At 38.3% G+C, this 24,981-nt stretch overlaps 2 protein-coding genes across 6 annotated transcripts in view; both read right to left on the bottom strand.

Annotated features, from left to right (window-relative positions):
* The window catches only part of LOC135674760 (uncharacterized), a 28,138-nt gene extending 7,909 nt beyond the window's left edge, over window positions 1-20,229 (bottom strand). For 2 of the 5 annotated variants that reach the window (XR_010513701.1, XM_065184899.1), the window contains exons 1-23: window positions 20,072-20,229; window positions 17,343-17,561; window positions 16,920-17,257; window positions 16,308-16,468; window positions 15,664-15,729; window positions 12,031-12,160; window positions 11,829-11,938; window positions 11,635-11,730; window positions 10,065-10,188; window positions 8,117-8,184; window positions 6,053-6,139; window positions 5,802-5,954; window positions 5,635-5,730; window positions 4,978-5,037; window positions 4,736-4,857; window positions 4,562-4,649; window positions 1,778-1,882; window positions 1,602-1,706; window positions 1,472-1,524; window positions 1,325-1,388; window positions 1,086-1,220; window positions 882-994; window positions 714-807 (exon numbers count right to left, since the gene is read on the bottom strand). Coding sequence is in view for 4 of the 5 variants with exons in the window: in XM_065184899.1 (XP_065040971.1) it covers window positions 714-807; window positions 882-994; window positions 1,086-1,220; window positions 1,325-1,388; window positions 1,472-1,524; window positions 1,602-1,706; window positions 1,778-1,882; window positions 4,562-4,649; window positions 4,736-4,857; window positions 4,978-5,037; window positions 5,635-5,730; window positions 5,802-5,954; window positions 6,053-6,139; window positions 8,117-8,184; window positions 10,065-10,188; window positions 11,635-11,730; window positions 11,829-11,938; window positions 12,031-12,160; window positions 15,664-15,729; window positions 16,308-16,468; window positions 16,920-17,160 (2,271 nt within the window). In the remaining variant the exon portion in view is untranslated. Of the gene's footprint in view, window positions 1-713; window positions 808-881; window positions 995-1,085; window positions 1,221-1,324; window positions 1,389-1,471; window positions 1,525-1,601; window positions 1,707-1,777; window positions 1,883-4,561; window positions 4,650-4,735; window positions 4,858-4,977; window positions 5,038-5,634; window positions 5,731-5,801; window positions 5,955-6,052; window positions 6,140-8,116; window positions 8,185-10,064; window positions 10,189-11,634; window positions 11,731-11,828; window positions 11,939-12,030; window positions 12,161-15,663; window positions 15,730-16,307; window positions 16,469-16,919; window positions 17,562-20,071 lie in introns of all 5 variants that reach the window. The other 3 variants (XM_065184902.1, XM_065184901.1, XM_065184900.1) reach the window with 3 other exon arrangements.
* Window positions 20,230-23,010: 2,781 nt separating this feature from the next.
* Window positions 23,011-23,878, bottom strand: LOC135675186 (calmodulin-binding protein 25-like). Its single transcript, XM_065185460.1, has one exon. The coding sequence runs from the start codon at window positions 23,797-23,799 to the stop codon at window positions 23,239-23,241; it is 561 nt and encodes a 186-aa protein (XP_065041532.1). The 5' UTR covers window positions 23,800-23,878; the 3' UTR covers window positions 23,011-23,238.
* Window positions 23,879-24,981: the final 1,103 nt, after the last annotated feature.

A 24,981-nucleotide genomic window follows, 5' to 3' on the forward strand; every position in this document is an offset into this window, starting at 1 on the left:
ACGGTAACAGATGGTCCACATACCGGAAGCCTATCGGACCGGTACATACCGCCCATACCGGGTGGTACGGACCGGTACTGCAGACCATGATCACAAGTCAACATACCTATTTGTGTACATGTCTGCCAAAAGCAAACAGATATTTGCATGCAAATAATCAGTGAGTATTCTATAAACCCATAATACTCGAACAAAGATTGCAATTATCGGTATTTGATTGCATATGCCTATAAAGTATCCCACATCTCAAACTCAGTATATAAATTTTAGTTATTGGCCTGCAACATGGTTAAAAACCTAATTAAAATACTACTGAGAACCTATGCAAAGTTAACCAGAATTGAAGTCTCTCTTTTGACATCACTGACATTGTTACTTGTGTGTTTAGTAAGTCACAAGAAGACCTTAGAGCAAAAAGCAAACTGCTATGAAGACATAACAGTTCCACAGGAAAAGAACCTGATCATTATCTTCAAAAGATAATCCACAACAAAGTTAGCTACAGATGAATTAGTATAGTAACTAAACAACCTATCTATATCTGAAATCAAGATTCAATTGATCTCATTCAGAAAGTTAACGCATCTGAGTGCATCAAGACACAGCATGACCAATTCTGAAGAGTCCAATAAAACTAGATCAATACCTACAGTTTGCATCACTTGAGATAGAAAGGATTAGTAATTGTTTATTATCTAGTAAAATAAACATACCTGTGGTACATCTGCCCAATGTGAGATGGCTTTTAAGAGAAGTGGCATGTGTGCTGGATATAACCAATCAAAAAGAAGCCCATATGTTCTACGACTGAAAAAATATAAAATAAAAAGATGAACAATTGTATCCATGCAAGCCACATCTCCGGAACAAAATATAAGTACCTATTTGTCGCCATGGCAATTCCTCTTAAATCCCTCATTAAACCAATAAATGCATATTTTACAGCATCAGAACGGAATGCAGCATCAGGGGTTGTTTTCAATCCAATCATAACCTGCAATAACATATATATAGACTAACTTTAAGCACTAAAGACAACAGGCAGAACCAAATAACAGGAGTTTCTGCCAAGATGCCATTTACACCTGTAAAAGTGGCTCCATAGAAGACTTGAACTTCACAGGACTGTCTTCCATAAAGATCAAGTAACCAAGAGTATAATAGAAGGTTGTTCGACTGTGAGAACATCTATTATCCTCCAGAAACGGAAAGTTCTCTCTCTGCAACAAAAAGGTACAGTGATATCTTCAGTACAAACACCTCAGAGTCAAACAGACCCATATAATAGAACAGGAAAAAGAGTATACTAAGGGATAGAGGTTACTGTGTGATGTGAAATGATGAACTTTATAGAATCCAATTTAAGCAGTAGCTTTCCAGTCATATAACTGACAAAAACTTCAGACAATAAGAAACTTGGCAGACCTATAATGAAGATAATTACGAAGCAAAACCAAGAAATACAACATACCCAGATGCAAGCTCCAAAAAAAGAGATAAGGTGTGTTCAATAACCTCCTCGCACTGCATACATAGGAAGATTGAGATTTAATAATAGGTTCCTAAGAAAAGATCAGTTAAAATTACAGTTCAAAGTTTACCTCTGTGTAGCATTTAAGATTGGTTGCGATTTTTCCAACAATAATATTGAGCAAAACTAGATGATCATGGATCCCAAGGAGCTCTGACAGCCTTGTGTATAACTGCTGCAGCAGAAAATAAGCATCAAAGGATGTAAGGAAATGTGAAGTAAGGATGGGTACAAAAGTCCACTTGCCTTAGATGAATGCATGGCTAAATCACCAACATATGATTTCCGGAAATTCTGGAAAAAGGTTAAAATCGCACGGTCAAGTCTTTGCTTGCTTATTTCCCCATATCTCTGCAAAGAAATTCAATTAACATTGTTAAATAATAATCAAAAACCTAGAAGATAGGCTGGAAAAGTGAACAGAAGTTACAGTGTTACAATTTGTGACAGTAAGCAGATACTTGTCAAAGAGAGATGTTCCAAACAACAATTTTGATGCATGTGGAAGAGACAGTTAAGTGCTCAATATGCTTCATCTACTGATAGCACACAACGATTACAATTCAAGAATTCTCTGGTCAGATATGAGGATAATACAAGGAACTGAGTATGCAACTCCTCACTCTCTCCTAACATTGGCAATTAGTGTGGCCCAATTCCTTACAAAAGAAAAGACCATAAAAGTCCCTACTATTTAGGGTCGGCTACATGGATATTTTGTCACCACTATAAAGAATCATATCTTTAGTTAAGAATATTTAAATCTTTATGTATGGTAGAGGTCTCCTAAACACATATCCATACCATCTTACAAAAGAAACACGCACAGGGGCTTAATGTCAGCTTTGTTGATTCCACTCTAGGCATTAAAAGAACTGCCTAAGGAGGTTAGGCACAACAATTTAAATATCAGCCAGTACCATTTCGGGAACATATTGAACTGATATTGTACCAATATACCTTGCAGCACATTGACTAATATCATTAAGTAAAATAATAAAAAAATAAAATGAATGGTTTTATACCAGTATCGAGTTATACAATTTAATACGAGTACTTGGTTGGGCTGATGGTTACAGTAGACACGTATCGATTCGATCAACATTTAAATCCTTGAGCCCCTTGGTAAGGATAGCTCCACGTTTTCCATGTTTGAGTAATATTTTTAATATTTTTATGGACATTTTATCAAGGTTTTTAATTTCGTACCGTACCGATATACCGAGCTTTGCTCGGTATGGTACGATACAACGTACCGAGCGATATACCCTAGCGTACTGCTCAGTATATGTATTTTTATATACGTATGTTTACTCATAAACATATGTATTTTTATATACATATGTTTATACATATATATATGTTTATATACATTCGTTTATAAAAATATCCCCTTTCCATTTCGAGAGACGGAAAGTGGGGTGATGGCGGAGCAGGAGAGGATGCAATGTGTTGCCTCCGTCCCCAGCTTGAACTCATCCCCCGCGAGGCACTGTGCAATGCTCCTACCCTACGGCAGCCGAATCCAACGGGGATCAAGCCCATGGCGAGCTCATCTCCCGCTCCCCTGTCGTTGCCGCTCTCAGCGACAGTGAGGAAGAAGACCAAGATGACGACGAGAGCGAGAAGAGGAAGCAGCAGTCCTACTTGGGCCAAGATCCCTTCCTTCCATCGACCGCGACCTCCCAGACAACAGTGGCCACGATCCCTCCGCACCTTATTGCGTTTCACCCGACGAAGCGAGGACCCGCCCCCTACCATATTCTGCTCGACGAAGCACTTCTTCATGTCTCGCCACATCCAACTCTCTTCTCCGTCATGCCTTCTCCGTCCAATGAGCGCCACAGCCTCATCTTCCTCACCGTCATGCTCCTCGTTCTGTCCGCCAGCTGATACCACCCAGTAGCGGGCGGTCCGCATATTGGTCAATTGGCGGACTGGTACGTACAATACGAAATTTAAAACCTAGCATTTTATATTTCCACCATGTTTATGTGATCTTATGTCTTGGATTAACTCCATTAGCATATGTTTTCTTGAAATTTTCTAACAATGTTGGGCTTCCCCATATCACCAATAAGATGCTTTAGGTCAACTTTCCATTCTAGTGACAGGACTGGGAGGGCTCAAATTGACTCTGAAAGACTGAAACCGACTTTGAATCTATAAATAGATAGAAGACAGCACAAATTCCAGAAGATAGGTCTTCTCACCTGAGATCTACCTTGATGAGGTGTAACTTAAATTTTATAGTGATTTATCTTCTAGCATCCATACTGTTAACAGTGATGATCTTTGTCCTCCCATTCTTTTTCACAGCCTCAAACCACTAGTTGTTTTTCTGCTTGTGGAGCTCTGGGATTTGCAAACAATTCTTAATCTTGAAAAGATCATCTGGCATGTCTCGAAGTTACTCTTGACATTTGAACATCAATCCTGATTCCTTCTCTTGGGCTTATTGAAGATGATGATTTTTCTCCTTAACATTTCTAGATGTCCTTAAGACCAGTATTACTCCAGCTCTTCCTTGGGATATTATTACAGTTCGATCACCGTTCAAAATTCAAATCACCGAGTCAGCCACCTTGTTGCCAGAGCACCATTCTAGATAGTAGCAACTCTTTTTTTTGTGCAACAAGTTATGAAGACCAAAGGTTCAATCTTAAATGCTCAGAGCAACAGGTGCTTTGACCTCCACAAGATGGGAGGAAAAGAGTGTACATATTCATTTGTTTGGTCTTTGCTCTTCCTCCCTTTCTCTTTCTTTTTAAGGTATGTACATACTAATTTGTTCAGTATTCTCCCTTTTTTTTTCTTCTTATATTTCGCTTTCTGTGACCACCTATGTCTGCAGACTTAATTGTCTATTTGTGCCAACATACAATACCGGCCAGCCAGAACTTAGTTCAGCTAAAAATTGCAATCTTTGGTTTGACTCAACTGCAATCAAGGAACAAAATTTGATGGAAATAGTATTATTATAAGCGTAGATAATTCATAGATGAAAAGGTTGTCTTTCTTCCTCTTTACCTGAGAGTGCAATCCACTGTCTGTAATATTTATTAACTGCAAAACACGTGCAGCAAGTTCTGCATCAATTAACTCCTGAGACTCCGTGCTGTAGGAGAAAAAACAAGGAGCATATCATATTGATGAATTTACTTCTTATATAAACGCTAAAAAAGAGACAAGATCTTCACATACCTACAACAAGTAGTCTGTCTGACCTTCAGAATAGCAGCAATGATATGAACTATCCATGCAATTTGCCCTTCAATCACAGAGAGTTCATCCACATCTCCATGAGTAGGTAGTCTTGCTCGCTCCTACATTCATCACACATTATTGCATTATGTTATTCCTGATATGAAATGTGAACTTATATATAGGTTTAAACTTCAAAGACTGAAGATGCTATAGTTATTCAAGTACTGCAATTATTATACCGTATAAGCCTGCAGAATAGGTTCCATAATCTTGATAATGTACACGCTGCTACTTCCATACTGCAACACATAAAGGATGATATTATGCAGAAAATGCAAACTCAATCATAATTGAAAATTGAAGCACCATTAATGCAGATGAGAAACTCAAAAGTCAACTTTCCAACCACAAGGTTTTGATATAACCAAATAATGAATAAGCTTCAAGCCAGGTAGTGCATGGACTGTTGATGGCAGTCTATGCCATCGTTAAAAACTCCGGTATGGTGCCTATACCTGTAGGCAACAGCACAGGGATGATCTGGTACTGACTGATGTTCCGACAATCGGTATGGATCGGCCACCAGAACAAGAAAAAGGAGAAAAGAGAGGAAGAGGATGAGAAGGGAGAAGGAAGAGGACTGGCAGAGGAGGAGGATAAGGCAAAGGAAGAGGAGGAATAGGATGTGGGGGACAAGCAAAAGAGGAGGAGAAGAGAAGGAAGATGTGAAGGAGGACCAGGGAAGAGAGACAGAGAGATAAAGAGAGAAAGAAAGGGAGAGAGAGAATGAGAGAGAATCACAGAAGGAAAGCTAAGAAAAAAACAAAACAAGGCCAGCTGTCAAAACAAATGATAGAGGTACCAGGTGAACAACAAGAGCATTGGAAAATGCCAACCTGGAATCTGCAGAGATATGGGAAGCACTCAAGCTGATCTTGAAGAAGTTCAATATTGTCCAATGGATTGTCTGAAAGGTCATCCGAAAAACCACCCTGAAATGAATAGCATTAGCAGAGCAGCAATGTAACTCTTCGAAAATAAAATTTCATTAAAAATAGCATACCTGAACAGAACTGAATCTAGAGGTGATAAAACCTTCAGTGATTTTCGGCACAGTTTCATCCAGCAAACTTGGTGTATCACCCTTCAAGTAAGGTACAGAAGTCACCAGCCTCGACCAAAGCCCTAGAAGATAGTATACACTGTTGCTTGCCCACTTGAAAATTGAAAAGAAAAACAATGTTAACCACTGCAATCTGAGAAATAAATTCTTCAATCTACCAAAACACAAACAGATTGCCAAATTAAACAAACCTGCCATGACTGCAGTGATTTTGTTGTGAATTCTGCTACCAAATGTATCCAGTCAGTATAAATTTCCACGCTTAAAAGCTCCGACAACTGGGAAATTGAATTCAACATGTTAACCATCAATGGCCAATATTACTATCAAATTAAGTCATTCATAATGACTTGTCCCAACAAAGTCATATCACATCAAGTCAAGGCTAATCTATATGTTCTGATAACCTAAGGTGTGCAAACAAGAAAACCTAAATAGCATACATAATAACATCCAAAAACCTACTTTGAACCACTTTACTGCACTTTCAGATAATGAAAATACTTAACACAGTAAATCATTCAGATGAATTCATTCAAGTCTGCCCTAAACTGCACAGTTTATAATATGGCAGATATTCATTCTTAATGTAAGTGTTCACTGCACAAGATTACCAACTAGTTCAAAAGAGCAGGCCAAATTTAAAAGCAATATAAGAAAAGTACAGTTGGAGTTAGAAAAATTCACGGGTTAATCCAATCCAGGGAAAAGTCCAGGTTACCATCTGATGGAAAGGGCATTGAACTGCTCAAATTTTCTTCTAAGAGAAATGTTATCTCATTCTACTCTAAAGTAAATTTTATAATAATTAAACATAGTTCTCAGAACATTTTGGAAACAGTTTTCACATAGTTTGATGACAAGATGTAGTTGTAGTTGAAAGAAGTTGTAGTTCCTAAGCATATTTCTTGGAACTTTTCCTGGTCACCGTTGAAAGTGTAGTTGTTGCAAATCAAAGGGCATTACACAGCTTAGTTCGAACCAGTGTGGGTTAACAGTTGTTTCCATGCCTTGGTATATAGACTCGAGCCCAAGTTAGCTTGACAAATACCATTGTAGCCCATGCATGGTGCTCCCTCGAAGATTACTTTCTTGATTTTTTCAAAGATTACTAATTTAAAATTGAATTGGACCAAGAATGACAATATAGCTTTTAGATATGCAAGCAGTGGAGAAAGCAACACATATGCACAATGGAAACTCTACTTGTAATCTTATAAAGGATCAGTTGTGACTGTTTCAACAATAAAAGTACACCTACACATGAGACATAAAAAGTTCATTACAACCAAAACTAAGCAAAAAGGAAAAAGGACAAGCTGATATAGCATACTCTAGAAAGAAGCCAATTCTACATAGGACACCCCCCTTCCAATCACAAGCTCATTCCAAAACCCCAAGGTACTCCATCTTCAGAATACTAATAAAGATTATGACCCTTGATGGAATTGTCTAAACTTTTACAAGGAATAAACCAATGAGGAGACTGACCATCATTATGCTATCAGAATAAATTAGTTACATAACATAATTAGGTATTAGAGAGACATCATTGAACCAAACAAACTTAGCCATTAAATGAAATAAAGAATATGACCAACTCTTTGGGATTACATCTACAGAACAGAATAATAAAGCATGAAAAAGAGAAATAAAAGGATATAGGAACTTCTTCCATGAATTGATCTAGTAACCCCAGGTTCTCAATTCTTGTATCAAGGTATTATTACTTCAATATACTAAACTTGAATACTTTAAATAGCAACTGAGAGTGTTTTCCACCAAAGTGATGACAAAAAAGAAAGAAACTACATGTAAACTATGCAAGTGCAGGAGATGGAGGAACTTATATGAAACAAATTCAAGACAAAAGTTAAAAAACCAGTGACTAAAAGAACAAAACTATAGCCAGGTTAATTAGCATGACTCAGATAACTACTATGTAAGCTAAAGTTCTCATTCACTCACACATTTAGTACATAACTACATATGTCCTTCCCCTTCATCGGGTTTAATTAATAAGAAAATGGAAAAACACAAGGTTCTATTTGAAGGACAGCAAATATTAGATATTCTCCTATCAACCACAAATCACAATATTAATAACAAGTCATGGACTGAAACCCTAACTGATATTACAGACACAATGCAAGATTATCTTTTAGTCCAAACCTTCTAAAGATGGAAAAATATACTACTAATGAACTGCAACTATATTAGGAGCTTCAATCAAGCCAAATGAATGAACAGGCTACCTGGAAGTTGACTTTGAAACGCCCTAGGAGACGGCAAAACTCATGATAGTTGTCATGATCAGCCAGGCCTTGGAAAAAGTAGGCACGAGGAAAGTTAGTAACATAACCATCAGTAAATAACAAAAGTCTAACCAAAGGTATAACTTAAATTTGGTTGGATAAGAAATGAGAATAACATATATTGTTATAGTAGGTTGATTATAAGAAAAGCAAATTTCTCGTGTCAACTATTGTGATTAGGTATCTTCCGTTTGATCCTTCTTTTTCATTTTTCAGATGGTATGAATTGTGAACAAGTGAAAGAAAGAATGTTGTGAAAGAGAGTAACCATTAACCTTTCTTCCTTTCACAAGTAATACAAAAAAACACCTACAAAAGAATTTTCACCCCCTACTATTAGAGAACCATCTGTTTTCTTTTTATCCTTTTCTCATGGCTCATGAATCCATCACATTTATTTTTCTTGATCTAGTGCATGCACATTAAACCTAAGAGACTCTCTAGTTGCTGTGCTGCTGATGAAATTTTGAACAAAATTTGAGTTCTAAGTTGAATTTTTTTTTTAACTAGGCAGAAATTTCTATTACATTAATCAGCATACAAGACGTTCAAATACGACTCAAACCAGAGACCCATTACTTGTGCAATAATATAGTTGAATGAATTTTAAACCTGTATACTTTATACATGCTGGGAGAACTTTGGCACTGATCTTATGGAACCACGAATGAAATTTTTGATTGAAGCCCTTTATGAATCCAATTAAAATAAATTTAAAAATGGGTCCCAACAAATGATGCATTGCTGATGTGTATCTGATGGACTTAAAGAACATTTAATATAACTGGTGGCCAACAGGGCCCATGCAGCAAGGGCGCACTGGAAGGTCCACAACTCACTGTATCCTAGAGACTGATTTCCTCAGAACCATGCAATGTGGGGGAGTGAATTACATCTTTTAAAAAGTGCTGTTGGATGTTATGCCTCAAGCACGTGCAACATTTTATTGCATCTTTTTGCAGGAATTTCTTATGCATCATAAAAGTTCTATTTTCATGTCCCTAATCCAGAGTAAAATGCATCTGCACAAGAAATTACCCCTAATTCAACTCAAGATAACCTCAAAAGAAAAGAAAAGGAAACACTACACAATCAATTTATATCATCTAGTTTATAGCTTTCAGGTTTTTAACATCATAGTCTATGGCATAGCCAACCTAATGTAATGACTAAAGTGGAACAATACATTGCATAATCCCAAATAACAAAACCTTTATGCAGTACGAAACAAGTTAACCCCATCAGCACCAATAGTATGATCCAGACTGTCAAAAGGCCTTGGTTAACAGACAAAGGATGAGACAATCCAAAGAGTTCATGTTTGTTGCTAAGTAAACATGGTTTGAATGAGAAATATAGAGGAAACATTGCCTAACTTCTGTTGTTTGCACACAAACGGATCGTAACAATGGAGGTCACAGTGATATTGGCACAGCTATAATGAGCATTTATTTACAAAAGCTCTGCCTGTTTCCTAATATTACATGCAAATCATACAATCATTACCTCTAGACAGAAAACTCACAGGATCACACTAGTTAACAAGTAGATGTGTTATTTGAATGTGTAGTGCTGATACATTTGTCAAAAAATTCTTATGGATACCTTTCTTAGTGACATTCTTGAAATCAATTGCAAAGACTATGAATTAGTGTCTTTACTGGCATGCAAAATGACTAGAGAGATTTTGGCAAAACTACTTGTAACGGCTCAAAGGCAAAACTACCTGTAACAAATCTTTTTTTTTTTTGGGTGACATTCAATAAATAAATTGCAAAGACTATGAATTAGTGTCATTTTAAGGCATAGAAGAGATTAAACATTAAAAAAAAATATTGCAAGACATAATTAATACCATCTAGTTTTAAAAAACAATATGAACATGAACCTTGGCCTGTTTGCAGTATCTCTTTAGTCCCTCTCATTAGCTGAGCTAGAAACTGGGAGCGTGCAGGATCATCAGTAAATAAAGACCGCCTTACAGAAGCGAGCCTAACTAAACACTCCAGAGCCTGAAAATAAGATATAAGGTATAAATATAATAAGTAACTAAAATCAGAAATAAGCAAAAAAATGAAATAAAAGTTATATAAAAATATTTGACATAATCGACTGTGTGACTATCACAAACTTTTATCCAACCAAACCACCTGAATTGAACTAACCTGAAAAGTGGGGTCTAAATAATCCCATCTGTCAAAGATTTGAATCCAGATGAATCATTTGGTTTAGTTCAAACTTCAAGGTACAGTATATCTTTGTTTACAATTTTGGACAAAAAGGGTCTGGGTAACAGAGTGGAATTTATGCTAGAAGGAGAACTATGCATAACATTGAAGATAAATAGCATCATGTCAATAGTTTAACAATACAATCAAAAAGGATAATCAAACTTTTGGAAGCATCAACAATCAAATAATTATGAATTGTCAAAATGTTAGCCAAAGGTGTTCTCATACATTACATAAATACACTTCTACATCAAACTCACAATATTGATTTCAGGTTTGAGCTACAATAACTTTTAAAAATACCAAACATCTTGAGCAGAACTCACAAAAAATTCTAGTTATATGAATCAAAGATGATCCAAATTGATAATAAATACCACAATCTCATTTCGAGCAATAGAAATATAAAAAGTGAACTTTGTATATGAGGCTCCTGCCCCTACCAGATATGGACAGTCTCACCTCTATTTTAATTTTTAAATGGGTTGTTTCACCCTGGTATCCATGTCACAAGCACCCTTACCATTGTACCAAGCTGTAGATATATCTGAAAATCAAATTAAGTACCAAAAAGGCTTCACCTAATTGATGCAGACCCCAATCAGCGTTTAGAGTTTGACATCTTAAAACACCAGCAAAACAATCTAAACAGTTTTGATAATTCTAGATCAGAAACCAGGTCACCAAAAGGCAACTTCCTGAGTAGCTTTCCACCTAATAATAGATACATAGGCAACATGATTATAGAACAATTGATTTTTGAGCTCTAAGAATTAATAGGTTCTCCTGAGAAAGACAATATTCACAGAGTGCATTGTAAAATTACAAAAGCATTTGATAGCATTGCTATGTGTAAATTACTTAAAAGATTTGACTGAACAGAATTGGGTATGGTGCAAGATAAATAAGATATGAAAAGGTCATAATTATAGCAGAAAGAATTATTTTGAACAATTAGATGCTACCATATTGATAACACAGCATGTGAGAAATATAAATTCAATATAATTTACAAAGAAGGAAACAAGCATGCAAATGGAAAGCAGAAAACAACTCTAGGCTTACAAACAAAGAAAATGGAACTGTGAAACATGTTGTTGACCATAAAAACTGATTAGGTTGCATTTGATTGAAAAAACAACATTAAGTGGAAAGCAATAAAAAAATATATTAACTTCGATGTATAATAAACCTGCCAAAAAACTTTATTTCCCTCATATACTATACCTCTTTTGACAGAGGAGGCTCAGTGATACTGTAGTAATCAAAGAAAATCTGCAGGGTGGAAGGATCTTGTATGACTGGTTTCCACGAAGATGGAATCTGCAGGAATTAAAGGATGTCAAAAAACACGTATCAGGTAGCGAAATAATCAAAAAATTATTCAGATATATGAAATTTGTGCCTTATAAATGCAATACCTGCACAGTACCAAATTCTTCAGAGCTTTCATCTACTGAAGTTCCAACAAAGTCAAAAGACAAGCATTTCAAGGAAAGTGAAAGAGCAAGTTCCCGCAGCACAGAGACTGCTAAAAAAATAATAACAAAAACATCAGATATCACATTACGATAAAAAGTTAATATGGCATGACAATCTCAATCACTGACTCCAATTAAAAACCTTGCATATCTTCATCACTTTTTAGCTGATGCAAAGAAGTCAGAGAAATTTGAAATATCTGGAAAAGTGATTGATCCCTGAAACTGCAGGCAACCTTTCGATGATTTGTTAGAGACATTCCCTGGTTTGGCTGGAAAAGTTAAAAGGCCAAGATGTTATTGAAAGACTAGGTACCACGAATGGCTGACCAAGAGGAATACTTATAATAGAAAGATATCTCATCTGAAAGCCACAGAAAGGGTAAACAAGTTGATGAGGTTGCAAGAATAGCTGATATAAGATTGTAAATATAACTTCCAGAAGAAGTTTATAACAATATCCATGAAAATTCCATAATTACCTTTGCTACTATTTTCTTTCAAGATCATAATTGGTACTTGCCAACCTCATACAACTCGCGTATATTTGTCATCAAAAATAAATATGAACAATGGTTACACATGTTTGGACAACCTGAGACATAAAATTAAGAATCTTAAAATCTAATCTGATTAAAACATTACTGTCTAACTTCAGTTTGATTTTACTGTTGTTCAGCAGCAGTTTTGTTCTGACAAGAACCATTTGAGAGGTTGTTTACTGCTGAGCAGGAGGCACACATTGGGTTGGTTACAGTTCACCTAAAAATTTGTCCAGCGAGGGCAGACCAACACATGAGGCTCCCACCAATGTGAAGTAAAGAATAGAGAGGTTGTTTCCATGAATGCCTTGGTTATCCAGGTTGCAAAGAGCAACCTCACCATGGTGCCAAGGCTTGCTCTCTGAATCTTCCAAACTTACCCAGAAACTGTAGTAATTTATGGAATAAATTTTGTAGACCCTTAATAATTGAAGCTATTTCATTAGTCAATCTTAAAATCTTTACAAGTGTCATGTAGGGTCTTAGAGTTTTGAACTCATTATCAGCATTTGTCAAATGAAGAATTGTCTTGCTCAAGAAAACATATAGGTTTGCAATACCATACCGTACATACAGAAAGAGGGTTTGCAATACCATACCGTACCACTCGGTACGGGTTGTACGTACCAGTCCACCAACAGACCGGCACGCGGACCATCTGCTACTGGGCAGTATCAGGCATTTAGCCCTGTATCAAGCGATATAGAGCTATACCGGGTGATAACGGTCGAAACAGATCGTTACCAAATGGTAACAGTGCTCCAACGGTCAATTTGATCGTTGGAGGCCTCCTCAAGGGTTTTTAAACCATTTCTTCCCCCCTATTTCAATTCATTTCACTCTCACACTCCCTTAAACTCTCTCAAACTCATTTTTGCTCACATTCTCTCTCTTATTCTCATATTTTCACTCTCCTAAACTAAACAAAGCAAGGATTTGTGAATTGAATCAAATTTAGGAGGCTAATTTGGAAGGATTAAGAGGAAGAACTTTTTAGTCAAGAGGTATATATTCTCTTTCTAGATTTTTATTGATTTATGAGATGATTAAGCCTATTATGATAGTTGGTCATAGTTTTCCGAGCAACAGTAGGATATGGAGCAACAAATCAATAGCAAAAGTAGAAGTTTTGACATTCACTAATACATGCATTAGGAGCTGCCTTGGACACATGTGATTTATGACGATAAACCTACGACCATCACCACATTGATGCACCAATAGCATACGGTGGATCAATACACTATATTGTGGGATCAATTTCAGGATTGGGTCCGACAAACATATCATATTGATATACAGATACATAGGATCGAGGACCTCGATCCACCACACGTGGATGTCCGTCATTCGTTTTGGTGATAGAATTAGGTATATCTATACATATGATTACTTAATTCATTTGAATCTTAAAGTTTAAGTTATAAATAAAATAATCTAATAATTCAAATATTTTTTCTGCAAATAATTCAATATTAACGGAAGGACGATCAGAAATGGATCGAAATTGCGAACCTTGTACAAGGCTACTCCTCAAATCCCGTAAAAGATATATGACACTATTCTTATCTAATTTACATTAGTTTTGCTAAAACTATATTAAATATACATTTATTTCTAACTTAAAAACCCTATGCGAACTTTTTTATCTATTTTTTAAGTATTTTCGAAAGGTTTTATGCTTATTTTAGGCATATCGCTCGGTATGCCCTAGCATACCACTTGGTACGACGTACCTACCGTACCGAGCAAATCTCGATACACCAATACGAAACAAGATTAAGAACCTCTACTCTTGTTAAAAGATACCAGCACATTATCTAATGGTATGCATTTTATCCTATATTCACATGAATGACATGCAATACATAGGTCATCTAATTTTTTTTTCTATAATCAGCAAATTGCTGAACAATCATAAGTACTTTATTAACAGCTTCGGGTATTGGGCAAGTAGGCACTATTATTGAGAATTAGGCATCAGAAATCAAAGTAGCAAACCCACTGGTTTGATGCTTAAGTTCATAAGTTAGAAAAATGCTATATTACAGTCCTAACAAAGTACAAGACATTGTTCTCCAAAAGATATAGGTTTATCTCAAGGAGCTCAACCTCAGTGCCACTTTAGAACATGAATAGATGTAATCTAATAAGATTGCACTAGTCTGAACAATCTGGGCGTTAATTAATGCTAAAACAAAAGCCATGTATCACAAGTTCTGTATGACTACTCCAAAAATTACTAGCTTGCTCTGGATTATTTGAAACCCCTGTAATCAATTCATGCAATATCAATTAATGAACATAGGCCTCATTCAATTTCTTATAAAGAGACGAAAAATCTCGTTAAATTTAAAAATGGCAGGGCTCACAAGCTACGATGACCGCATGCATGATAACATTGCAGCATTCATGAAATTAATCATCAACACTAAACAGACAAGATCCTAACTCACCATGTCGAGAGATGAGAAAGGCATTACACAGGTTTATGTACAAAGAGTCTAGATCAAACAAGGGTCAGGGGCAATTAGAGTAGTTGAACATCTATCTTGATCATCCCATTGTCAGTATGCTAACATGGTGTTCAAACCAGCACACAGAGAAAACTTGAAAAAATATTGCTTCTTTGAGATAACGTCATATGTCACATTGTGTTTCTTTAACCTTGGTAATACTATATGCTAGAAAAAACATTTTGCATGAAAAAAAAACTTGCAATTGTAATAACTAAAGCAATCATCCATCACATACAGAACTAATGTAAGCTGAGGCTCAAACAATTATCAATTTATTTCTCAAGTGTCATCTTTTAATTCCCATGCACACAGAAATCCACTCATGTACTTTGTTTACAAGAACATTTATGAATATGGTAGAGTAATTTTGAGTCCAACAGAGGTAACAGAACATTTATAATCTTGTTTATAAAACAAGATAAATGCAGAGATCAGACATGGTAAAACAAATTATGTAGCAACCGAGAGCAAGAAACTAAAAAATATATACTTCCAGATATGTGAATTTAATTTTCAGCATCATGCACCCACAATGAACAGTGAAGAGATTCTAACAAAGGAGTAGTATCACCTAAATATCTATCTATCCAAACAAGAAATTAAAAGACGCCATGTCCATGCAACACATTTGAGAGTCATCAAGTTATGAAACATATTGCACTGTCATCAAATCATGCTAAAACACAGAGTGGCTATGAACTGATAAGTACTAACCTGACTCATCTCAGATACAAGCTGGTTTAACATCTTCAAGCCAATTGAGTAGTGGCCTGACGAAGCCTAACAAACAAAAACCAAGAATCAAACTGATAGTTAGCAGCAAATGATGTTCAGCCTACTAGATACAAACTAGCTTAAAGAAGTTGAATTATTATTTCTTCCTAACAACATTTACCAAGTTCTATTTATCTGTCCCCCGGTGAGAAAAAACTGATGTAGTCTAAAATTCTAAATTTAATCTAATGACTTCATATGAAGCAACGACCACAGTTTCACACGGACTGGTATAAAACAGGCACTGACCATTTTAATGTCGCATAACTTCCTGTCATAACATCCCAGTTCAGTCTTACATTGAAAACGGTCAAAGACTTGCATTGGCTTGTAAGGGCATGATGGGTCTACTCTCTTTAAGCATGTGTTTAGAATAATGAGATGGAAATTAGTCATGGAGTCAGAAATATAACTAAATAAATATAAGTGGAACCAATAGAGATAAGAAGATTATTATATCAAAATGTGTCTACTAGGATACATCAAGTATATCAATCACCCCCCTATCATCCATGTGAGCTTAATCTAACATAAACCAAGTTCTTATCAACAAAAGTAATAGATATCTAGAAGATAGAATTTACCTGACTCAAGAAGTTTGTTGCCTCGTTAACAACCTCTCTGAATCTGTCATCATCGAACCATCCAAATTTTGTAATCCGGCATAACAGTTGTATCAATGATCCAACTACAAAGTTCTGCAATTCAGGTCCTCTGCTAGCTAGATAGTTTATCACATAATTCCCTTCAAATACACAAACAATATGTCAATTTAGAATGTTGCAGAGAAGTTGAAAAGATAACTTGAAAGACTAGTCAATATAAATATAATAAAACAAACAAACATGTAAAGTGGGTGAAAATACAAAATCGAACTTCTATTCTCCTTCATTAGCTAATTATTCAATCAAAACTGACAATGCAAGACATTTCATCTGTGTACATAGGTTAATCAATGCAAGTGATAAAGTGAATCTTCCATGTCTTTACAAAAACAGCTAAAGCAGATAATGATATTGTCATCATAAGGATAAAACAAGATCCATTAGACTAGTAAATAGATGAAAAAAATTAATCATGAAGACAAACAAAGTGTAAACCCTAAACCTAAGCTTGAAATATTACTTGACCCCAAGCTTGATATACAACAAAGTATATTGTGGAAAAATTAACATATATGACTAAAGGAACATTACGGATATCAAGCCGCAACTTCAAAGAAAGACTGTGCTCCATTACTTGCTTCAACAAGCTTGAACTGGCCAACATCAAAGCATAAGGGGTCAAAGCATTGTCCAAAATGTATTGGCACTGAGAGATATAATCAGGGTTCACAGAAAAGCATTTCAAAGTGCTCTCTGCATGTGCTCGTTCAACTGAGTCCTGAGAAGTGTAAAGCCTCTCACACAAGGCTTCCAAGTGGGCTAAGCTCTCCATTGATATGAATAACCAGAATATCCAAATTTTCAGATGGTCAAGAATCCAAGATTAATGGCGTATGTTTGTCTCCATCCCACATAACATCGAAGCACATCTACAAATTCCCATATAATGCTGTTACAGATTTAGGGAGAACTATGCAGTTCTGAAACTATACGTGATTATATATGATCACATACAAGTATTATATCGCCAACAAAGTTGAGAAGCTGCAATAAATGATAGTACCACTGGAATGTCGCATCACATACAAATGTACAACATGGTATATTTCAAATCAAATTTGTCCATGATATACAATGGTCAACAGAAGTTCAAAATAAACAGGAAGCAGGAGAAAAGGCCCAGGAGGTAGATCCTCAGCAAATGCACCACAGATCAGAGCCCAAGGCAAGCATCTAACCTCGCAAATATAAAAGAGGATATAGTTAGAAAGAGGATAAAGACAAAGCAACAGACATCCCAAATCATAACTAAGCAAAAATTTTCTCATGATATTACTGGCATTACAGATTTAAGTACGAGAACCACTTACGACAGTTGATTAAGTTGTGTTACAATAAAACAACAAAAAAACACACAGATAATTACCTACCAAAAAAAACTAACAATTCAATGGAATGCAAAATAAAAATGTAGGAAAAAAGCAGACCCCTAAAAGAACAAACAAGAACATGTTGCAGGTTACAGACATATTACAGAATTAAATATATATATATATATATATATATATGGCTTATTAAAGCTGGTATAACTTTACACACTTTTTTTTTTAATATCTCCAGCAAGACTGCAAGATTGTGCATGACCTACTAATTTACTAAACCAAAGATATAAAATAAGAGCCGCCACACATACACATGACAACGAATTGGGGCATAGGTGAGCTGGTAATGACTCATGCCACATGCCAAGTAACTGGGGCACAAAAGGCATGTGGAAAGGCAGAAACTAGGTCCCATGTGGATCACATCAAATCACTTGGTCGGCACCAACACATTCATTAACCAATACGCATTTTGTGCATAAACTACCAGCAAAAAATATCTAAGTTCATGATACAAGCATTTTAGCTTATCTCCATATATAACCAAGGTGCAGTTGACAGGTTTGGAGTCTACTATATGATCCAGAAATAAGTGATAGTTCTTTTCCAAATAACGTGAATCTATAACGGCCTATTTTGACACCCATCCTTCATTCATTGATGGAAGGAAGAGGAAAAGAATGAAGAGTTAAGAAACACTGTAGGAGTTCCTATAACCCCATTCCTGACTTCAGCAAGATAACAAACTCATCCACAAAGTGATTCCATCTATCAGGATAAGGGAGTCCTTTTTTTTTCCCTCTCTTTTTCACCCTCCTAAAAGTATTATAAAGGCTTCAACATTTTTGCTTACCAACGAGAAGCATAGAGACATAAGAGAATACAAGTTCTCTTACTAATAATTTGATCCTCATATTCACTGTTGCTTGTTGTATATATTTCTATCTCCTCTCAAAAAAAGTCTAAAACGATTAAAAGATCATGATACAAATTTTAATGCATCAACGTCCCAGCATAAGAGAATACAAGTTCTCTTACTAATAATTGGATCCTCATATTCACTGTTGCTTGTTGTATATATTTCTATCGCCTCTCAAAAAAGTCTAAAACGATTTAAAGATCATGATACAAATTTTAATGCATCAACGTCCCAGCATACATTTATTGCAAATTTAGTCAGGTAGAGGTTTCACTGTAGTTGCACCATGCAAGATAACTCCACTATCATGCAGTGGCCAATACCACCAAAAGAGATCTACAAACTATCAGGTCAGCATCCCATTTCTGCATAAAACTGAACCAAAATTGCTGATTCTTTTCCACTTCAAAGTATTTCCATGAAGCTTAGGATACCCATCACACTTTTCCACGAGTTTTAAGCTACAGATTCACCTCTACGAAATAAAGCAAACATCCGTCACCCATCAACAATTCTAACATTGATCAGAACGTAAAAGTAACTAAGATCGCACGCATTTCTAGTTTCATCTTCAAAGAACTGTCCACTCAACTCACTCGATTCTTCCACATCCATGATCCTAGACAACCAATTATCTACCACAGTTTTGATACCTAAGATACCAAACATTTTCCATAGTCACAGCAGAGTTTCTTGAAGGCATAAGTCTACCATAAACTCTTGTCATGAAACCTATAGCCGGGGCTATCTTCGCTACAGATGTGGCATGAACTTTGAAACCGATGCAAGAACCGGTTCTCCATCATCCAAGTCCAAGAATGCCCATGAGGGTCTCTAGAATTATGGCGGTGAGAGGAAGCAATCGAGGATTCATATCTGGTTAAGAAATTTGTGGAAACAATTACGCAACAATCCTCTCAAGGTACCAAGCCTACGAAAATCGCAACAAGGTCTCCAAAGGACCAAATCTACCACAATCTCTCGCCCCATAGACTAACATCAGGGCTATCTTTTGCCAAGATTCCACTTGAATTTGCAACTTCCGATTCAAGAACCAGTTCTCGATCATCAAAAATCAAACAAGCGAGCGAGGGTTCAAGAATTAGGGGGATCGGGGATCCGCATCCGGCGAAGAAATTTGTGGAAACGAAGGTACTAACGATCCTCTGAAGGAACAGTCTACCATAAACACAACAGATTCTCTCGAAGATCCGAGTCTACCACAACCCTTCGCCGGGAAATCTAACACCAGAGCTGCCGTCGTCACAGACGCGGCGAGAATTTGCAATCTCCGATTCAAGAACCGGTCTCCCGTCGTCCGAATCCAAGCACGAGGGTCGACGAAAGAGAGCGTCGTGAGGAAGCGATCGGGGCCCCAAATCTGGCCAAGAAATTAACGGAGATCGATCCACAAAAGATTAGAGCCGAGGAGGGGCGAATACCTTTGGATTCCGTGAGGCACTTTCTTTCCCGTTCTCTCCGCTTTCTCTGCTCAATGAGGTCTCTCGGGTCTCGGCTTCATCGAGATCGGGACCTTTATAAAGGGCGTGGTCGGGGTAGCTGGGCGAAGCCAGCGAAGAGGAACCGAGTGGGCTTCGCCCGGTTGCGTCGCGATTCCATCCGCTACCCATTTAGGGTTTTCTTCGGGCCTGCACCTCTTCGTGGGCCGGTGTAGTGTATCGACCAATCAGAAACCTCGATCGTGAAGGAGACCATGGGAAAAGCCTGACCCGTGTCTCGGTCGACACAAGGGAGCGTCACCGCTCGCGTGCGTGGTCTCACTTCCCGCGGCACAGGACACCGTCGAAACAAGGTCGGGTTGCCGTCTGCGTGCCGTCACGGAGTTGGCTTTGGATGGGTTGGTGTTAGCAAAGCGACGTGGCACGAATACAACCCTTGGGACATGAGGTCGAGCGCCACGGAAAATAATTGCTCGGGCAAATTTGTTTTCCTCTCTGATAATATTTTTTTCTTATTTTTATAAACATATTTTCTGGCCAAATTTGCTCAGATAGCGAATAAAGAAAATAATTGCTGGTTTTTCGAATAAGGTATCCCCTAATCGAACATTGATATATAAAGTGGGCCTATTGGATCGACGTTAATGGGCCGGCCTATTCCGGAAGGAAAATAAAATAAAATATAGAGGACAGGAAGGGAAGGATGGCCATGATTCTCGAATTATCAGTTTTTTTTATTAAATTTGAAATCATCGATTAATTCAGACGATTTGATTCAACTAAAACAGTCGGTTTAATTCCAATTTAGATTTGATCCACTAATTTTAATTAAAAATAAAATATTTCACTAAAATTCAAACCCAAATCGATTACCTTTTAAATCTAAATCGGGAAAAAAAAATAAAATCCAATCCTATTTATATTATGTATGTTTTTAAATCAATTTAAAATTAGAATCAGAATCGAAACCATTGATTATGATCTTACTTTTTAGACATTCGAATCCAACAGTATGACTTCAATTCTAATTCATTTCTAGTATAATTTTCAACGAGCAAATGCTACATAAATCCTAACAGACACAAATAAAATAATAATCATGAATTATAAATAATTCACGAGATTGATACAACAGAAATAACAGACACATCAGTTCCACGTAAGGTCGATCAGTCTATCCCATGTGGCTAATCCGATGGAGATACTCGTCCGACTACCCATCGCCACCTTAGCCTTGCATGATCTCTCGATAAATAAGCCAAATTGATCACCCAATAAATGTCACACGGAGAGGATCACACAATCCCGAGTTCGATGCGTGATAACAATAGTCATAACCGACCACCAAGCCCTCATTACCGGATAAACTATGTAATAGGAAGGTGTAACAATCACATATGATTATTATAAAAGAGAGCACATAAGTGTATGTCTAAAAGGATTCCTATTGTCATTTCATCTATTTGATTAGATCATAGAGTTAAACTTTAAAAAAATATTTTGTATGAAGTGCCTTATGATAGGATATATTATGGATTCCCTCGTGAGGACACAACCGCCGTCATGTTGGCCAAAGTGCGGGGCCTCGGGAGGAAGATGCAACACCTCATCGAATGCACCACCAAAAATCCGGGAGAACAACTGTCCTCCTCCCACATCATGCCAACCAATGTCGTCGCCGCAACAAGGATCGCTCCGAGAAGCTCGGGAAGGTGCTGTATGACGCCGTCCCAAATATCCCGGACGACGGACGCCCGAAGGGATACTCATCAATCAGGGAGTCAGCCACCGCATAAGGGTCGTGTACGATCGACCCCCAGGAGCTATGATAAAAATCCGTTACCAACATCAGACGAGGGGCATCGGGAATATCAACATATCACTAACTTGATATTTTGATGAGCCTAAGTCGGGACCCTCCTCCCCATCTCGACCTAGGCCTGTGCGTAGGAATCTGGTGGCGACAAAGGCATACGGGCTCGCTGAGGAGGCGCATCCATACCAAATCCGAGCCCGACTCGATCAGACGATAACCTTGTCCTCGAGACAGTCCTGGACATCGCCAGTCAGACCAAGTCGTACCGACCTCGTGACCAGGTCATAAGGTTTGCAAACACTTTTGATATAATTTTTACAAAATTAGAATGAAAAATTTTCCACTTAAGATCAGCTTAAAGAATAATCAAGTTGGATACGTTTCAGCATACGAGTCGGACCTGAATTTGAATTTTCTTAACAGGAAGTCATCAGTGACGTTAAATGGGCATCAGAATCTAATCTGAAAAGAACTCAACCGACCAAACCTTTACAACTCGCACAATAGCATCCGTTTATATCATCATTCCCTATTACAGGATAACATTCTTCCTTCCCATCTCACACACTCCACCGGACTGGTTGGGTTGCAGGACTAAAAGGTGGTATTCCCCGGCATAAAGAAGAGCCTTAAGATCATACTAGAAGTGGTGGTTAGATAAAATAACCTCGAAGCTAAAGTTACACTTCATGCGATGCGATGCGATGCGATGCGATGCGATGGATGCTCGCGTACGCAGCCTCAATCTGAAGGCTCAAAAAGACGGACTGAGACTTCCATCAAGAAACCAGTGAAAGGCTAATCATATCTCTTCTCTTTTCTTAAAGTATGATGGATGATGATCTGATAACATGCAACTCCTATCATTCTTCTGTCATGGAGGACTTTGGGCCCTCACTTTATCATGCAACGTTCACACTCTCTTACAATACAATACATACGTTGGAATCATCCCATATTTATCCCTTCCTCTATAATTTTTTTTTTATTTTTTTTAAATTAAAACAATTATTATATCATGATGTGGTAACGTTCATTAGTGTATTATTATATGAGTTTAAATAGGAAACATTTTATTTTGTGAAGTGAGAATATTAATATACGATTTTTCACTAGAATTAAGTAAGATATATAATTATTTAAATTGTTCGAGAAAATCTCAACAATACTTTCTCTAAAGTGGCATAGCCTCGTAAATAAACACACTCCCAACTGCTACCATTACAGGTCGAAAGAAAAAGGCGGCGATTGTACAGCTATTGTATACTACAGCCCGACGCCGTCCGATGCCCATCGGACGCCTCGTAAAGAGGAGCGACTGCGGTGGGTCCCTTCAGATGACGCCCCACGAGTCGAGCGTTGGAAAACTCGGTGCCGCGAGCAACGAGTCGAACTCAGCAAGAACCGGGCCATCGCCACCCGGCCCGACGGTGCCGATTCGGTCGAGAAAGAACGCCGACGTGTCCAGCGTAGGAAGGAGGCAGCTCCCCTGCACGGCTGCGGCGGGCGGCAGCTCCACCGGGAGCCCCGCCCCGTCGACGGGCCGTGTGCCGGTGACCTGCTGGACCAGCTGGCGGAAGTTGGCGGGGTCGGCGTTGATGTAGGTGGTGAGCGAGCGCTTCGTCGCCCGGGACTTGCGCTTCTTGGTGATCCGCCCGGGGGGCGGGTCCCGGCTGCGGGGCAGATCGGGGGCGAAGGGGAGGAGGAAGGAGGAGGTGGCGAGGGAGATGGAGTCCGGGGAGGGGACGGCAGAGGAGGCGGCGGCGGCGTCCGAGAACAGGGAGATCTGGAGGGCTTTGGTGAGGGCGTCGTTCTCGCGGGCGAAGGCGGCCTCGGAGATGCAAGCGTGGGGTCGGCACGTCCAGGGATCGAGGCCCCAGCAGTTCTCCGCCATGCTCCGTATCGATCGAGCGTTCCTCCTTCGGGGACGCAGTTCAAAAGGGCGTGGGAGCGACTTTGGAATGAAGGGGTGGAGGAAGCGGCGGGGCATTTTAACGACCAAAATGGTGGGGTGAGTGGCAAAACCGCGGCGCCCTCCGCCATCGGGCCACGTGTATCCACGCATTGCGCGCATTCACTCCGAAATGGTCACTGACAGATATTTATTTGTATTTTTTCCTCTTAAATTCCTTTTTAATCTGCTCATAATAATCCTTCTCGTTTGGAGGAGTCGTTTTCACACTGCACTGCCGCATAACGGGTAACAGATTATTCCAACTAATAAATCCCATTTGTTCTGTAATATGATGTACTTCTGCCTATGTTATATTAATATTATTATGTTATGCTGTCTATATATATATATATATATATATATATCGGGGACTCACAACGTTATCCACGACTCCTTCGGACCCCGAAACAGCTCACGAAAGTAATAACGCGGAATCTCACTTTTTTTTCTCTTTATTTCGAGCCTGCTGACGTACGTTTAATGGACAAGCCAGGTCAGCAGAGACTCGTCGTACATAATTACGGCGATGCCATCGACACGCTTAAGATCACGGTCCGAGAAGAGGGGTACTTTGGGTAATTCAGTTGCCACTAACATCGCTGTCGTTAATCGCCGAGGGGGTTACTCCGGCTGATACGGTTCCCACTGACGGCGCACCTCGTCGCTGACGTCATCTGACGGGAAACGTGAACCAGGCCACCCTCCGACCATATGGCGGTTCGCTCGTTCATCAACCCTACTCGATAATCACCACCGTCGATCAGGAATATCCGATACACGATGCTCGCCCACGGACGGCAGAGATCATCGATGTATATATATGCACGCACAAGTTGATGGATCAATGGCATCATCAACATCTAAAAGCTCGTCGGGTCAAAGTACGAACAACATGCAGAGTCGCTAAGTTTGACTGTCTTCTTCGCCCGAAGCCATGCTGGTCAATTTCCCCGTCGTGGCTTTCGACTCGCACGGCGTCGAGCAGACCATGATTCAGCTGCGTGTTTGCTGCGAGAGAATCGCTCGTCGCTTGTGTCATTGACCCGAGGATATGATTCCCTTTGTCCACATGACCCATGTCGTGAAAGTCAAAGAAGCTACAGTGTCTTTTCATGGTGTGTT

Source organism: Musa acuminata, chromosome BXJ1-5, assembly GCF_036884655.1.
Source record: "Musa acuminata AAA Group cultivar baxijiao chromosome BXJ1-5, Cavendish_Baxijiao_AAA, whole genome shotgun sequence".
NCBI classification, from domain to species: Eukaryota; Viridiplantae; Streptophyta; class Magnoliopsida; order Zingiberales; family Musaceae; genus Musa; species Musa acuminata.

Excerpts from the sequence above, each read along its gene's own strand:
- LOC135675186 (XM_065185460.1), bottom strand. The coding sequence starts at position 23,799 with ATGGCGGAGAACTGCTGGGGCCTCGATCCCTGGACGTGCCGACCCCAC.